At 46.1% G+C, this 16,789-nt stretch overlaps 2 protein-coding genes across 7 annotated transcripts in view; both read left to right on the plus strand.

The window, feature by feature from the left end:
* GRAMD1C (GRAM domain containing 1C) overlaps nucleotides 1-8,238 on the plus strand; it is a 57,825-nt gene extending 49,587 nt beyond the window's left edge. Inside the window, exons 13-18 of one of the 5 annotated variants that reach the window (XR_010073179.1) lie at nucleotides 1,297-1,400; nucleotides 2,110-2,289; nucleotides 3,831-3,847; nucleotides 4,403-4,513; nucleotides 5,334-5,439; nucleotides 7,015-8,238. Coding sequence is in view for 4 of the 5 variants with exons in the window: in XM_063351174.1 (XP_063207244.1) it covers nucleotides 1,297-1,400; nucleotides 2,110-2,289; nucleotides 3,831-3,888; nucleotides 4,403-4,513; nucleotides 5,334-5,439; nucleotides 7,015-7,092 (637 nt within the window). In the remaining variant the exon portion in view is untranslated. Of the gene's footprint in view, nucleotides 1-1,296; nucleotides 1,401-2,109; nucleotides 2,290-3,719; nucleotides 3,889-4,402; nucleotides 4,514-5,333; nucleotides 5,440-7,014 lie in introns of those variants that run through there. The other 4 variants (XM_063351174.1, XM_063351182.1, XM_063351199.1 and 1 more) reach the window with 4 other exon arrangements.
* A 98-nt stretch (nucleotides 8,239-8,336) lies between these two features.
* On the plus strand, nucleotides 8,337-16,077 carry ZDHHC23 (zinc finger DHHC-type palmitoyltransferase 23). Of its 2 annotated transcripts, XM_063351223.1 has the most exons (5): nucleotides 8,409-8,650; nucleotides 8,931-9,635; nucleotides 10,377-10,544; nucleotides 11,400-11,554; nucleotides 11,644-16,077. In XM_063351223.1, exons 1-5 carry the CDS (start codon nucleotides 8,544-8,546, stop codon nucleotides 11,652-11,654), a joined length of 1,146 nt encoding a protein of 381 aa, XP_063207293.1. In that variant the 5' UTR covers nucleotides 8,409-8,543; the 3' UTR covers nucleotides 11,655-16,077. The 2 variants fall into 2 exon arrangements, with proteins under 2 accessions (XP_063207283.1, XP_063207293.1); XM_063351213.1 differs by having other exon boundaries at nucleotides 8,337-8,650; nucleotides 11,400-16,077.
* Nucleotides 16,078-16,789: the final 712 nt, after the last annotated feature.

Here is a 16,789-nt window from a genome sequence, read left to right on the forward strand (position 1 = left end):
GATGATTTTTGAGTGAGTCATTCTTCCTCTTTGAGGGATGTATTTCTTTTATCCGAGATACATGGCAACCCTATGGTAAGAGCAAAAATCTAGGTTTCAGTATGGTGCACAGAGCATGCATGTATAGAACAGAAGGTGCATGGTGGTTTTACAGCTGCCTTTATTATACTGCATTTAAAGTGGCTCAAAAACTCTATGAAAAGGTGCTGTTTTGTTAGACTAAAAACACAATGGGCTTACATTGATTATTTGAAAATGCTGAAAAAAGTGTATTCTAGGGCGATCAGTGTACTTGACTTAAATCAAATTCACAGGCTATCCTTTTGTCCTTTATGAAGAGCTTTGGGATTTATTCAGTTATTAGAAGCAGCCCTCTGAAGGAGGATTCTGCTTCTCTGAAGAATGATTCTGCTCCAATTCAACGAGGGACTTCTTACAAGGGAATGTAGTGATAGGACAAGGGGTAATGGCTTCAAACAGGAAGAGTGTAGATTCAGATTAGATAACAGGAAGAAATTCTTTACTGTGAGGGTGGTGAGACACTGGCACACGTTGCCCAGGGAAGCTGAGGATGCCCCATCCCTGAAAGTGTTCAAGGCCAGGCTGGATGGGGCTTTGAGCAGCCTGGTCTAGTGGGAGGTGTCCCTGCCCATAGCAGGGGGGTTGGAACTAGATGAACTTTAAGGTGCCTTCTAATGTAAACTACCGTATGATTTTGTGATGTGATTTCTATTCTGGAGACATTATTGATTAGCTTGACTTGGAGAATCCAAGGCAGGAAAGTCACTTCCCCTCTGTCATGCTCACAGAAAGACAGATTTTAATTTCTGTCCGGTCAGGGTAGGGTCTGAGCACTTGGTGCATGGGTGGTGATAACGAATTTCACCTGCTGACATTGCAGTGCCCATGCAACACATCATGTGTACACGTACAGAGGAAAAAGAAGGACTTCATGATCTGAAAGCCTGAAGCCTATTTTAAATGTATGTTAAAATGACAACACTTCAGAGGGCAGAAATTCTATGATAGTTTGAATGTGAAGGAAAACACTTCAAAATGTTTGCCCTAATTTGGACGGTCAGATCTTCTGAGGCTTTAGCTAGAAATGTTGTCTTTGCTACTGTCTGTCTCTTGCCTTGCTTTGGTGTAAGCGCTGCCCAGGTGGAAAGCCAAGGCAGTTCCAGTTGGTATTTCAGATTATGGTCATAAACTAGAGGCCTGATTCTGATAAGAGACTTCTGCTATCACTGTGCTACTTAGAAGAGTGCTCTTTCAGTATTGCATTCTCTTTATTAGGGTTTCTGCGGAAGTGAAGTACAAAAAACAGCCTTGGGGCCTTGTCAAGTCTGTAATCGAGAAGAATACCTGGGGAGGAATACAGGAAAACTTCAAACAACTTGGTGAGGCATTTTCTTCTTTGTGCTGGAGTAAGGAGGCTACCTTTCCTATGTATGTTTTCGTGTCTGTCAAACTTGATTCCTTAAAGAATGGTGTGAAAAGAAGGCAGCACCAAAGGAACCTCCAAGTCAGAAATTCATGTCATCAATATATCTGGCAATTCCAGGGTGTAAAAGAAGCCTGGTAGCTTAATGCTAACAAGGAGCTCTTGTATACCTTGTGAGTAATTGCTTTCTGAAGGAAACATGAGGAGCAGCAGGAAAGTGGTTACTCTCAACTGCATGTGCCTGTCTTTAAGTATTTCCTTGACTGTGGGTGTGAGAAAAGAAGCAGTGGCACCTGGCAGGCTCCCGGGCTGTGTCTGTCAATGGTCTGGCCAGCCAAGAGCTGCGGACTCAGACTAACACAATTCCTAGTCTCAGTCTAACAGTGTCTTCAAGCGCTCCTCCAACTGTTAACGTATCGTTAGACAATCCTGCATAGGCTGAATGTCATCGTATCTGAAAAGTGTACTAAATGCCACCTAGCAAACAGCACAAGTAGTATAGGTTAAGGTGTAGTTTATGTCAATTATCTGTTCTAAGTTCTTTTACTAGAAGGTACAGTTATTCCTTTCACTGCCACCCTCCATATCTTACAACTTAAGTCTTTAGTGCTAGGCTTTTCAGCTTTCCTTTTGAAAGTTCAGTAACCTTATTTTTTCCACTGCAGAATCAGACCTCCTAATGGAGGAATATGCAATTAATCAGTCCATAGAAGACTCTGGAAAATTAGTTGCCCTGAGACGAAGACGACGCACTTTACACCGGAGTCTAGCAGAATCGCTTCCCAAACGCTCTTCCCAGCACTCTGCTAGTGATATGGGAGTAGAGTCCCAGGGCAGCATAGTAGGTAGGAACTTTTATATCAATTGTTTTCCAAAAGGTGTGTTCAAGAAAGCTTAACTTTTAAAATAGTGCAAGAGTAATATATGTGTGTGTATTACTCTCATTGCCTTTAAGTGGTGTGGTAGCAAATGCTTTCGTGTGTTCAGGCTTGCATAAAATATATTTGGAGCATGCATAGTCACTTTTATGAGTATCTATCTCATGAAATCAAACCTAATCTCACCCTCTGTTTTTAAACTGAACAAACAAAAAACCAGCCAAAACCTAAAATGCTGTACTGTACCTGCATAGGATTGAAAATGAGATAGGATTAGAAAGAAGTTTAACCTGGCTTTTGTGAAGTTGCTGAAAAATTGCATTATTTCTTCAAATGACTGCACATGCAACTCACGAGTTGATTAACTGCCACTTGCCTCTTGGCCCTACGATCTCTTATTTAATTTTTTTTTAATGTTGAAGAGGCCATTTCCTGTCTGCTTCTGTAATTTCTGTGTCACTGAAGCATTTTTGCAGTTCCACTGCCACTAGGCATGGCAGCCTTGGACGCTAGCATATACGATATTAGCTACACCCACAGAAATGAGGAATGTCTGTGCACTAATGTGTACCAGAGAATGATGGATTTCATGGCACAAGTTGAATTGTATGCACTGAAGTAGGGGCAAGTGCTCTTTCATAAAGGAGGAGATAACATTGAGTATAGCACTGAGAGAGCATTTGGATCAACAGCATGTGTAATGGACTCTTTACCCAGCTGAGATTACTTCCTGATTACTTAATTTTGCCACTGCTGCTCCACCTTTTCAGGTGAGTGTATTCTGTCTCAGTATACACTACAGCTTTCATGTATGCCCTTTGTCCAGGGCAGGAAATGTGAATGTAAGGAAGTGTTTTAGGAGACCAGGTAATTGTATTTAAAGATCAGCCTGCCCACAGTGGTAGGTGATTGCTACTCAGGACATGCACACTTCCTCTCCCTCACTAATGTCTGATCGATCCCTGTTGCCTGACAGCTAGCAGCTGCCCTTTCATAAGGCTATCTGCAGGGCAATACATAAACCAAGCCAGTAAGGATGGGACAAGTAACAGGAGAACTTGATTTGACACTGGTTGTCAGAAAGACTAACGTGGGCAGGAGAACAAGCAGAAGAGAGCCACTTTGCAGCCTGTCTGATCGTGTGTGACTAGCAGCGTATGTGCGGAATGAGTGTTAGTTAGTAGTGGATGGACTGTAGCCTTCTCAGGCTATCTAGATTTAATGTGAACATACCCCAGCGCTGTGTTCTCCACAGCATACTGGGGTAGAGGGAATCCTGTTCCTTATGGAAGAGCCTGAGTGTCCAGCTGGCTTGTCTGAGTTGACTGCAAAAATGCCTTGGTGAATGTTGGAGATGATCTTGTGCACCCACATGATCTGTTATTTTTTTCCATCAGAAGCTGTTGAGCTATTCTGTGTGAAATGCTGGGCACTGGCATGTATCTGCAGGCATCCTTTAGGAATGTTCTTCAGTACTTTTTAACCTCCTTCTCTTCCATGCCCTATAGGAAGGAAAAGAGATGCTGTAAGTAGGACCACCACCATCATTGTAGTAATGAGTGTCTTGTAAGTACTCACTTGCATTAAAACGTGGTTTGACTCAAGCTCATCTTGCTCTTTATCTGTATCTGTCTGTACCTCACTTGCATGTTAACATTGCATGTAGCACAGTAGATGCTAACCTAATTTTAATGGAGCACTCAGATATAGGAGGGAAATGGGTTGACTTAAGAAGTGACACACGAATGAAAATGCTGACTTGACAAACTAGTCTACCTTGCAGGTCTACTTAGGTCTGAGCCTATTAAAAAACATCTAGGACTTACTCATCCCTAGTTTTAAAAGCTCGAAGAGGAGACACTTGTTGTCATTCCTGTTGGTTACTGTTACACAGCTTAACACTAACTGCTAAGAATTGGATAGATCTTTATTTTCAGTATAGTGCTGTCCCACACCTTTTTTTTTTTTCCCCTCACAGAAGGATTCTCTTTTCTTAGCTGTTTTTAGCCCAGATCTTGTTTTTGTAGCATTGCAAACAAAACTGTTACAAGACTTGATTTTTGTTCTCTTCTCTCTACAGTTTGCTGCTTTTGGTCTTGCTGAATATAACACTGTTTCTCAAACTGTCAAAGATAGAGCATGCAGCTCAGTCCCTCTATCATGTCCAGCTTCAGGAAGAAAGCTCTTTGAAGTAAGTTGAATTCACAATCTTTGCTTTCTTTCTTCCTCAGCTTATGTGAGAATCTGATGTAAAGAAATAAATTTTGAACAATGAAACTCGGTGGTAAGTTTTCAAAAGCTGCTGGGGCTTGCTGCTTTTCTGTGGTCTATGCTGATATCCAGTGACATGTCTTGACTGCGTCTTGCAGTAATAAATTTCTTCTTTGACAAGCTGTGTTTTGGGGGAGTGTTAACCTTAGCTTGCATTTATCACCTTCCTGTGACTCATCTTCTGTGAATATCATAGTGCTGATCACAGAATCGAAGTGTTCACTTCATCCTGTGTGAAGCAGCATGATCTCAAATGTAATGCTTAAGATTAATTTAGCTTTTTAGTCTCTTTCTGTGAGTCTCCTGCCAAATCTCCTCTCCCCCTCAAACTTCCATGTTGGGTGCCTTTTGTATTCAGACAACATGGAAGAGGCTCAGATGTTGCTTCCACTTGAATATGGACCAAACAAGTTAACCATAACCTGATCTTGAGTGGTGTGGTGACCTCCTCTGGTGATCATCTTAGAACTGATTAGAGTAACTTTCTTCATAAGAAGGATCTTGCCCTCTGAAGACACAATGTGAGCTCATTTGCCTGTGGCAGCCATTGTCTACAAAGGTCCGAGGCGGTATTTTCAAGGCAACAGGGATTGAAATTCAACTGCAGGCAGTTTTTTATGTGGCTTTTGGGAAAGTGTGCTTTTGCCAATGGCAGAGCAATGGTGGCAGAGAGCAGCTGCTTTTAGAAAAGCACGGAGACGCTTGTTTCATGTTTCTGATGTGATCTCAATCTCTTTCAGCATATCGCCAGAAATGGTATCAAAAGAGGAGATCCCTCAGTATGATAAGGAACAGGTTAAACACGTGAAGGGAGTTTTGAGAGACTCAATTGAAATGCTTGAGCAGGTAGGTCTGCTAGTCTTTCCTGGTGATAGCCTTGTTTCTCAACAACTCAAGTTTTTCTGCTGTGTGCTGTCAGAGCTTTTCTTTGACATGAATATTTAATCTTAGTCAAATAAAAAAATATCAGAAACATGAGCACTGCCTACGTACCAAATTCAAGCCTAGGACAAAACAGGTCAAGGAGTCATGAAAATTTTGAGTAAGCGCTAGATGTCAATCTTAAACCTGTCAAGCACCTTTATTGATGAGATGTGTTGATGCAATTCTGCATCATGACAAAGCAAAGACTGGAGTAATTAAAAACTTCTTTTCTAAGAAAACTCAAAACGTAATGTTAAGTATTTGCCCACCTCATTATGGGGTTTCTTCACTCAGGTTTATCCTGGCTTTTGCTCCCCACTACTATTCTAGATATGGGTGGGAGCTTCACTTACCCTTGGTTTCATGGGCCACCTAATCTCCACTGAAAAATAAATAAATTCTGCAGACCATATGTTTCTGAGAGGCTCCATAGCTATGGAGTTAATCTTCTTTCTTCACAGTAATTTACACTTCTAGGCTCTTACATACTACAAACACTATGTAAAAAAATGAGGTGGTTGAATGTTGTTGTGTTTCTCTGATCCTGAAGTCCAGGACTGGTAAACCCCTAGGCTGAAATTTCAACTCAGTAAGTAAAGGACAGTAAATTCATACTTTGGGTGTTTTTACTTATAACCTAGGAATGTTCTGATTTTAAGTTCTTTTATTAAACCTTAAAATGTGACAGAAGAAATTATTAGATTAGGAAAGCTGTGGGGGAGTTCACATGTACCTCTATCCATCACCAGTTTGCTCTGTGTTCTCCCACGCACTAAAAGAGGGTAGAAAAAGAAGCCATTTTTGATACTTCTTGTTCAGAGGTGTCTCTGCACACAAAATTGCTATTAATCTATTAACCATTTTGATCATGTCTTGAAAAATCTTGAGTGCTGGAAATTTCACTGTAGAAATGAATTTTCAGGTTTCCATGCCCTTTTCAGTTTCTTTGCTTACTACCCAAAAATTTCCTAATTCTGAAGTGTTAAACTGCCTTTTGAGCAAAGACTGTAAACAAAAAAAAAAGTGAGAATTCAGCCACCTTTTTCATCCCAAATAACACTTTTGTGTGGAAGTCATGACACATTTTAGTGCCTGTTACCTTGTGTTTTCTGAGGGTTGTCAATAATCTAAACACATTTTGTGTACCAAAATGCACTGGGAGGGCCAGGCATTGAAAGAAAATTCATGCTTTGCTGTCATTTTCCTTAGAGTATTTGCTATGAATGTTAACTGTGAGTAAAAATGACAGGGTGGCTTATCTTTCGCACTATTGTCTGGCGAGGTGTTAAGACTTTATCATACTGGACTGTTAGTAATTATAAACTGTACAGAGTGTAGCTGTTAGGAGAGCACAGTAAGGCAACCGTTTATAGAAACAGGGAGGAGGAAATAGCATGAAATCTTTAAGAGAAAAGGAGGGAGACGTTCTTTTCCTGGTATCACTCACCCATGCAGGAGACTAACTTAAGTAATGTTATGATGGTTATATCTTCACAGCTAAAGATTTCCCTTTCCATGCTCCAAAGCAGCTTTGACCACTTGAACAGGACACAGAGCGGCAAGAACGAGAGTTAATACCCACATCAGTTTTTTCTGTTCAAGACGTCGGAAGAAGAGATGTGCGTGTGTGTGTGTGAGGACTTGCGGGGTGGGGATTGTAACTGTCACCTTCGGACTCTTTACTATTTGGCTCAAAAACTGCACGGAATAAAGGTTTCTGGACAGAAGTAAGTTGGGTTCTGCATTCCTGTAGCCTGGTGATGTGTCGCCCCAGGACACAGGGATGGCAGCGGAGTCTCGCTTGGGGAGAGTGCGGAGCTCTCAAATCCCGCGGTGAGTGAGCCAGGGCACTTGTGCTGCCGGTTAACGGATCTGCGCATTTTGGAGAGAGCTGGGCTTGTCTCGAATGAAATCGTAGCTTTTTATGTCAACTTGAAAAATGACCATCAACGGAAGAGTGTTTTGGAGAAAAAGAGCAGGTTAGTGGTTTCACAGCCACAGGATATTTACGTGCTTTTTTTAGCCGTGGGGACTTTGTAAAACAAGTCACCATCGTTAAGGATGAGTATTTTTAAGATTAATTAACTAAACAGGAAAATGCTTGCCACCTCCTTGCTACATCTCTCCTGCATGCTGCCAGCTTTGGCAGGCTGCCTCCTGCCATATGTTTCCAGCTCTCCCAGAGAAATTTCAGCCCTTGGTATTTTCCCCTCCCTCAGGGGCTGCTCTTCAGTTCTCGGTGGCTGATGATGAAACACCTTTTTCTTCTGGCCCTGGGCTCATTCTGAGTGGGTCTGGAGAAGGAAGATGAAAATAATAAAAACTAAAAGCAGGGGCAAGGGCCCTGCCCCTGCCGGCTTGGGTAGTGCTGGCCCCTGCGGGGCTGCTCGGTGGTGCCAGCGGCGGCGTTGGGTTCCTCCGGCTGCTGCCCGCGGTGCGTGGTGAGGGTGTGTGAGTTCCCGTGCGGCTGCCTCAGCCCCCGAAATGCAGGGCGGGTCCTGGGACGGAGCAGGTTCAAACACCCGCCGCGGGGGACACCCCTTACGCTCTGTAGGAAACTTTCCCGACCCCGGGGAGCAGGAAGGCTGATGGCGGCCTGGTCGCGTGTGTGTCCCCGACGGCGGAGGGGGCGGCGGGGCCGCCCGCCGCGCCCCGGCCGCCACCTGTTGCGCTGTCCCCTTTAAGCCAGGTGCCGCCGCGTCACGGCCAGCCCCGCCCCTCCCGCGCAGGCATTGGGCCGTTCCCCCGTCAGGTGGATGGGTGGGGGGGGGGTGTCCCTCACCCCCTCCCGCCCCCATCCCCGCACACCTCCGCGCCCGGGGGACGCTCGGCCAATGGCGGCCGGGCTCCGCCGGAGGGGGCGGGACCTCTGTGGTGGAGGAGGTGGCGGCGGCGGCGGGCTCGAGGCACCTGCGGCTGGGAGGGAGGGGGGCGGGGCGGCTGCCGCGCGCGCCGCGTCCCGGGCCCGGCCGGCGGTTGAGGCTGAGGGGAGAAGGGCGGCGGCGGTTGAGGGAAGGGTGGCGGCGATGGAGGAGCCCCTCTGCTGCTGCGAGTACGTGGACCGGAGGGGGGAGAGGAACCACCTGGCGGCGTGCTGCTGCGACTGCGAGGACCTGGACGAGGGATGCGAGAGGTAACGGCTTCGCCGGGCCCCCTGCGGGACAACCCCCCGCGGCGGGAGTCGCTCAAGGTGTCCCCTCGCCTGCCGCCCTGAGGGGAAGGGAGCTGCGCGCCGCTTCTCGGGAAACTCGACGGGAGAGAAGGGGAAAGAGGGCGGCGGGCGGGCCGTGCCCACCTCGGGGCAGGCTGCGGGAGCGGGAGGAGGCAGGGGAAGGGCCTCGGGGAGCTCAGTTGTCCGTCCGCTAGTCGGTGTCTGTGCTTTCCCCCCCCCCGCCCCGCCGCCCCCCGAACAGGTGGCTGACGTGCAAATCCCTGCCCCCGGGAGCTCTGGAAAGAATCGCCGACACCGTGGCCGACCGGGTGCGGGTCCCCTGGTTCTCGGGGGCCGTGAAGGTCAACCTCAGCCTCGTGCCTCCCCTCGTCCTGCTGCCCGTCCTCCTCCACGTTGCCGCTCTGCACTTCCTGCTGGGGCTCGTCGTCTTGACGTCTCTGCCCGTGGTGGTGCTCTGGTATTACTACCTCACCCACAGAAGGAAGGAACGGACTCTCTTCTTCTTGAGCCTGGGGCTCTTCTCCTTGGGCTACATGTACTATGTGTTTCTCCAGGAGGTGGTTCCCCGAGGCCACGTGGGGTATTCCCAAGTGGTCGCTCTCACGTGCGGGTTAATTCTTATGCTTGCAGCCCTGTCTCGAGCCAAGAAAGACCCTGGATACCTTCCCATCCCAGCAAGCGACAAGAAGTCATCGCTTGGGCAGGGTTTGCCCAACAAGAGTGTTAGAGGGAGCTCCAACGGGCTCCATGGCATCACCACATCAGGAGCTGCCAGTGGCCGTGCTGTGAATGGGGAGGCCAAAGGCTATTCCAGGATGTTAGCTGAGGAGCCAGAAGGTGTGAAAAAGGACTGGTGCACTAAATGCCAGCTGGTCAGACCAGCCCGAGCAGGGCACTGCCGGCTCTGTGGTAGGTGTGTAAGGAGACTGGACCATCACTGTGTCTGGTAGGTTTTACACTGCTGAGGCTACATGCCTTCTCTCTCTCTCTCTTCCTCCTCTTTTTAAGTTAGCTTCTCTTTTTACAGTCCCTGTCAAATGGGTTTGGTTTTGTTATGTGCAAGACCTGATGACATTCTTTAAAACCGTAAATTTTTATGTACCATTTTAAAGAACAACTTAACTTTATTGTAAGTGGGTTGACCTGATAGCTGATAACTTCTACAGCGTACTTCAGAATTGACTTTGATTCTCTACTGGGTTTTGTGTGGTGTTGTTTGTTTGCTTGTTGGTTGGTTGGTTTTGTTTGTTTTGGTTTGGGGTTTTTTGTTGTTTTTGTTTGGTTGGTTTTTTGTTGTGTGGTGTTTGTTTTGGTTTTTTTAAGACTGGCACTGTGTTGCACTAGCAATCCTGCAGTTAATTTGCATTCGTGTTCTCCTGGGGCAAGGGAACCTAAAGCTGCACCAAGGAGCAGTAGGGTATAGATGTGCCTTGGTAAAGGATGCTACATTTGCTAGAAGTTTGAGGTAAATTGTCTACCGCCGTTACCCTACTGGTCTATTGACTTGTGCCAATAACCTTTCTATAAAAAACTATAAAGCTTCTTTGAACGTGTTGCAAAGTTCTTAGCCTGTGTTGTATAGAAGCACCTTGGAAATTGGGTTTTCTGACAGCTCGGGGAGGGAGGAGGAAAGAGAAGCCAGTTTCTTTTCTTTTTAAGCAAAGTAATCTCTTCTTTCCTTTTGGAGGATTAACAGCTGTGTAGGGGAGCAGAACCACCAAGCATTCATCCTTGCACTCTCCTTCTTCATGCTCACCTCTGTGTATGGGATTACGTTGACCCTGCATACCATCTGTAGGGACCGAACTCCATTTGTGGCATTGTTCTACTGCCCGGGGGCCTATTCTGACTACAGGTGAGACATCTGTCTGGGAGAAAGCTGGGGTGGGAACTCGGTCCTAACCAGTCAGCTTAGCTCCTGTTCCTCATTCTGTGCTCTAGGCCAGTGCTGTTGACTGTTAAACCTGACCAAAAAGTGCTACCTGAAAAGCTCTGGAAAGCAGGGATGCATCACTGCTTTTGTCAAGCTGTGGGGCCTGAGACTCAGAGAGAGCTCACCATTTATTTAGAAAAAGTTGTTGGAGGAGCTGGGATTTGAAGTCTTTATTTGTTGTGTCCTGTATAGAAGATAGACTCTTAAATGTGTTTGCCCCCAGGTGCAGGTAACAGTCTGACAGTCTGTAATCCATGTGCTGTCTCTCTCTCTCTCTCATCCCTCACTGTTTATCTAGTGACTGTCCCTCCAAGTTATCTGCTTAGAACAGACAGTGTTAATATGACTTGTCTGGCAGGGAGGGTGGTGAGAAGCGTTTGACACGTGTTCAGAGTCTGATGCTGCCGTTGATGGGCAGAGTACCCTAGCACAAGTGACTACCTTCTGTACTCCATTTCATGATCTATTGAGCGTGAGCATCATTGTGTCCTTAAGTAAGGAACAAGTACCTTTACAACAGTAAGACTAAAGTGCTAGGTAGTGCAATAGCAATGTGCAAGAGTAGCTCTGGTAGTGCTAAAAGCTCTCATTAAGTAAGCACTGAAGCTTTAATTTTGAGAAAGTATTTAAGGATTATCTGATGAAAGCAGCGAAGTGAGATCACTGTGGCAGATGTAGACAGGGATTTGAAAGGATAGTGATTACCAGGGAAAGTCACTCTAAAGCAGCTGCTCCAAAACTAAATGGCTTCCTTCCCATCTTTTTCCCTGCTGCCAGCTCTGCTCTGTCGTTCACCTGTGTGTGGTACTGTGCCATTGTAACAGCTGGCATGGGATACATCCTCCTTATCCAGCTGTTGAACATCAGCTACAACGTGACTGAGAGGGAAGCTCGGCTGGCTCTGCGGGACAACACTGGGCGCAGGCTCCTGGGTGGGTTAGTGATAGACACTGGCCAGTATAACAGGGGTTTCCTATGCAACTGGGGCCATTTCTTGAGCCTGGGGTCTTCTCCTCCACAGCACTCTGCTGAAGACATCGTGTGACACCCCTCTTTCTGCAGATGACGTTGACTGACTTTCTTTAGCAGGGGAATGGCCCCTTCCACTAGGACTTCCTCCTCCCACACCCTTCCTTCACGGTTGGTGTATGGACTGCCTATCCCATCACTGACAACATCGGAGGCTTTCCCAGGCAGAACGGTTCTACGCATGCTGTCAGCCAGCAATAGGATGCAGAAAGCAGTAAGCCATATGCACAAACCTGGAGAGAAGGAGCCTGCTGCCTTTTTCCACTGTGGGAAACTTTGTGCAGCTCAGCTCAGCAAGAAGAAGAGCACAAGGTTTTGAGAACTTGAGTTTTTGTTAGGTGTGAATGCTGGCATCAAGAGGAACCCACTGCTGGACTTCAGAGCATGCACTGGTTCCTGTAAAGGGTAAGGAATCCTGGCTCACACCTATGTGCGACACTTCAGAGATGTCAGGAGGGTGAACTTTTGACACAGATAACAGATGGACTGCTGCAGAAGCCAGGCTCTTCGGCTAAAAGAGACTGTGTATAGGCAGTCACTGAGCAGCTCCCTCCCCTCTGGTGCATTTTTTTTTTATTGTTTTCGATTCCATCCAGCTGTATACATGCTTGTATTAAGTGCCTTTGTGAGCAACATTCCTGTAGGGCTTTAAGATCCCTTCACCTCTTGACCCTTAAAATTGTTATTTCGTCTCCATTTGTCTGACTGTGTGAGAAGACACTGTCATCTTTGATCTCATTGTTCTTCTTGCAAGCTGGGTGTGTGTTTGTTTGAAGGTTTGGCTTATCTCCCTCAAAGCGTTTCTGCTCCGATTATGGATTGTGACATGAGACAGCATGTAAATATGCAAAGTAAGAAGGAGATGTTTTGAAGCTATGTGTAATGATGGGCTCTGAGGGGAAAGCAGAGTGCTGTCCGATGTTACTGTTGCGTTATGGAAACTACCTTTCAGACAATTCTGCTAACAGCTTTTTTGGTAGGTGGTATCTTGGTTGCTTGTGTTGCTAATAACATAGTGATCCACTCTCCTCTCAACTCAGTCACTGTGGAGCTGCCTGACTAGATCTGCTTTCTCAAGCCAGGAAGCCGAGGAACAGCTCTGTCTGCGTTTGTAAGGAGGTGGAGGGGATGTCTTGGAGCTGACTGCTGCTGGGGTAGATTACCTGCACTGGCAGGTGAATAAATGTGTTAAATGTGTTCTGGAAGAATGCCACGTGTTCCTTGCTCAAGACTGGGCAATACCACAGATGCAGTCTGCCTTCAGCTGAAATCACAAGGTTTTGGTGGTGATGGTTTCTGGGTTTTGTGGATGGGTTGGTTTTTTGTTGTTGCTTTTTGTTTTAAGCCCTTTATGTATGTTGTTGGCCCTGCAATAATAATATGAATCGTCTGTCTAGAAAAGCCTGGGGCCATGGCACCAGAGTTACAAGTTGGGCCTAAGAGACAGAAGCAGAGGGAAGAGTCTTCTCCTAGCTACTGATGTTTTTAGACACGTGTGCAGCATGCACACACAGGTCATCGTCCCTGACTCCAGTTGTGTGTCAGGCAGCTGGGGGATGTTGGCTGAGCGATGCAAATTCACTGTACGTTATCTCTGAAGATAGGATGGATGGATGGTAGCAGGGTTGGGGGTATCCCTAGAGATCCCTGACGTATTTGGTGTTGTGCGCTCCTGATTATGTGTCACAGTTTAAGGTGATGACCATGTCCCTCTTTGTGCTGTTTGATTCCCTCAAGTGGCACTCTGTAGCCAGCAGAAAATTGAGGAGCAGCTACATTTGGATGTGGCTGTGCAGAAAGAGGTACTGACTTACTGAGTGTTCCTTATTTCCTCTTACCCCTTCTCATCCAGTGAGCAATCCTTTATAAGGAGGTGAAGGGGACACCTCTATTGCCTCCTGCCTCTAACCAAACACACTAAGAGGTTTCTGACCAGTTCCCAAGCCTATTGTGAAGAAAAAGGCACTCAGCTGGACTGTGCTAACTGTTTTACTGACCTTCTGACTAGAGATGGAGCCTGATCCTAGGAGTTTAAATTCACACACAGACCTCTCCTCCACATGAGTAGTCTGTAAACATTTCCATTGCACACATGTATTTTGTGGTGCCTGCTGAGCTGAACTGGAGCTTGGCAAGCCCGGAGACGCAGGGATGCTGTGGGCTAGCAGGTTTGTGATCTTCTCAGACCTCATCCTGCTGGCATTAGGGAAGATTAAGGCAGAATGACCTCCCAGGCTAAACGAACCCCTGCAGTGGAGGTAGTCAAACTCTCTGTCCCTGTGAGTTACATGTGCAGAATTCAGTCATGAGCCGAAAGTGCTCTGGGAGCATTTACAGGTTTGAGATAAGTGGTTTTGCAGAGTCCTGCTACTCCTGACTGGGAGAAAGCAGAGCAGGTCACAGATCATTTCCCTGGCAGCGCCTGACCCTGTTGTGCTCACTTCTCCCACAAGCAGAGGTTGGTTACTACTTTGCAGCCGGTCTGTGTAGCCTTTCCCTTGTCTCTTTGTGCTCTGGCGTGGGAGACTTCATTTGAACTGCTTACACTAAGGCACTCTCAGTGGTGTTCTCCCAGGCAGAGCGGACTTTGGAGTGCAGGTTAGGAACAAAGGACCTTGGACTAATGTAACCATTCCATACCTTGGTCAAGCCCACTCCAATATAGTTGGGGTAAAGTGCTAAAGTAAAACTTGCTTTTTACACTCCCTCCAGAGGGAACTGGAACCATTCAGGACCCTAAAATGGTTCGTTGCAAGGCTGGCTTTTTTTTTTAAAAGGAGTATGCAGTGCTGATTCCCCAGTGAATAGGAAATTCACGTGGTTGTGATCTGCATAGCAATGGTGACTTTTTCTTTAAGGACATGGCTTTTGTTTACCCTCCAGGCTTCTTCCTGAGAGGATTTACCTTGTGATGGGAGATGAGAAGCGTAAAGTAACAGGATATGTAAAAGGGTGGAAGAGTTGCGTTGCCTTGCGAGCTTCAGATGCATACTTGGAGTTCTCCTTTTAATAGCCCTGAGAATTAGCTAGAAGTCCTTGAAGGGTAATGTTCGCTTTTGCACTTATAGCAAGGGCAGACTGTTGTGATCTCTTGTGCACTTAAAGGACAATTTCTTTTCTGAGTATTTTTTTGCTGAGATTGTTATTGGCCACATTGGTAGAAAAATGTTAAAACCTAGACATAGAGTCAGTCCTTGGTCTTGCTGTGTTAGTAGCTGCCGAGATCCATGCTGCCTGGGTTTTGGAGCAGTGGGAGCAGGCTGAATTTGACAGGTGACTGTGTGTGGCCTTGAGGCCAGGACCAGTGTCTCGCCTGTAAAACTGTATGCATGTACCTGGGAGTGCAGAAAACAGTACCCTGCCGGCCCTTGAAAGGCTTTCCCTCTGTAAGATGAGAGGACCCAGAGCTGGTCAGAAGCAGGGAAGAATTTTGGTAATATCTAGCTTCGATGTTCCTCTGCACAGACTTGGGCAGAGTTTATCCTGCTTTAACCATGACCTTCTAAGAGGCATTTGTTGTTTCACAAATAGCATGGACTTCTGCAGACCAGGGCAAGTCTAAAGGGACCAGGGTTCTGATGTTGCTGCTGTTGTAGTGTTAAACCCCCCGTGTCCAAATGCCAGCACCCTACCGTTTGGTGACTGTACAAAGAACCATGCACCATTAGATACACCCTGTAAAAGGTGGCTTGGCACTCTTTAACTGTGTCTTCTTAAATCATACTTTTTTTTGTAGGCAAGTCACAGGTCCCCACATCGACTCTTTCTCCATTTAACTTGTCCTTAAATGACAAAAGTCACTGGTGAGCCTGAGTTGGCGCTGCTTGTGACTCCTAATCACATTTCAGCCTTCATGCTATGATGGTGCTTTTTTTCTTTTTAAGTAGGTTGCTTTCAAGTGTCTTAATGAAACCATTTGCTGTAAAATTTCTTCTGAAGATAAAATGGTTACTGCCTCACTGCCTAATGTCTTAATAATGTGCTTGGTTTTTCCTTCTATATGAATGTATATTGCCTCATTAGGGCAGGAAGTGTGTGTGATTATGGATGTGTTTTCCTGTATTGCTTTCAGTGAAGAACTCTACAGTTTCCTATGATTTTCTTCCCCTATCAGGATGTTTGTACAGGGAAAATCTTTCTGTGGACAGGTGAGGCTCTTTCTGAAATGCGGAAATTCAGCCTCCCAAGATCTTGTCTTTATCGAACTCCTTTACTGATAATGTGAAGAAACAAGAGGCTCTGGAAGAACTGTGAGATGTTTTGGGGGTTTTTTGTATTTTTTTTTTTTTTTTTTACCCTAAGCTTTAGGAAGAAACTTTGTGAAACACATTTGTGAGCTCTGTTGAAAGGACTGGTGTGTGTGTGTGTTTGTGTCCATTTTGCATCATATGCAGTGTTTCCAAATGGATGCAATTGTGAATCAAAATAAATTATTAGAAATCATCTGTGGAGTGGCCTGTTGATTTATGCCAACGTACTCAGCCAGTCACATGACCAAAAGTGGCCATCATCTCGTGGCTATTTAGCTGTGAACTGGACCTGGGAATAAGGGAGCAACAGGCTGAGGAGAAGCCAGGAAACAAGTGTTCTTCCAATTCTGCAAAAATTGACATTTGGGTTTCTTGGGGTTGGGGTAAAACAGAGACTTGCTGTCAGTTTTCACCACCCTGGAAACCAGGGATATTCCCCTGCAGTGGGGCTCTGAACTGGGATCTCACATCCTGACAGCAATCCGTTAGCAGATACCGAGTGTTTGTATCTGATCAGGTTCCTAGCCTTTTTGTCCAGTGTCTTGTTTTCCCTCCTACACCTGCCCACACAATACATCCAGAACCCAAAAAAGGGGGTTCAAACAATCTATTTCTTTAAACCCTCTTCTAACCCATGTTTGGAAATCACATGGATATTCTGTGTGCAGGTAGTGGGAAGAGATGTAGCCTTTGATCTTGTCAGTGTCTTGGGACATCTGCTGAAAGGAAAGATGACTTTTAATGAGTAAATCGCAGATAGCTTTGATTGTTCCCAGAGCTCTGCTTTGATTTGCCTGGGTGGCACATCTGTCTGCTGTTCAGCTATTTATCCTTGAAGATTACTTTGCACTCACTGACAACAAGGACCTTGCAGTAGCAGTGAACCAG

This window comes from Chroicocephalus ridibundus, chromosome 1, assembly GCF_963924245.1.
Source record: "Chroicocephalus ridibundus chromosome 1, bChrRid1.1, whole genome shotgun sequence".
NCBI classification, from domain to species: Eukaryota; Metazoa; Chordata; class Aves; order Charadriiformes; family Laridae; genus Chroicocephalus; species Chroicocephalus ridibundus.

Bases quoted from the DNA above. Each gene is read 5' to 3' on its own strand.
- ZDHHC23 (XM_063351213.1), top strand. From the start codon at position 8,352: ATGGCGGCCGGGCTCCGCCGGAGGGGGCGGGACCTCTGTGGTGGAGGA. The intron at 9,636-10,376 runs GTAGGTTTTACA...TTCCTTTTGGAG, and splicing joins CTGGACCATCACTGTGTCTG to GATTAACAGCTGTGTAGGGG. The intron at 10,545-11,399 runs GTGAGACATCTG...CCCTGCTGCCAG, and splicing joins GGGGCCTATTCTGACTACAG to CTCTGCTCTGTCGTTCACCT.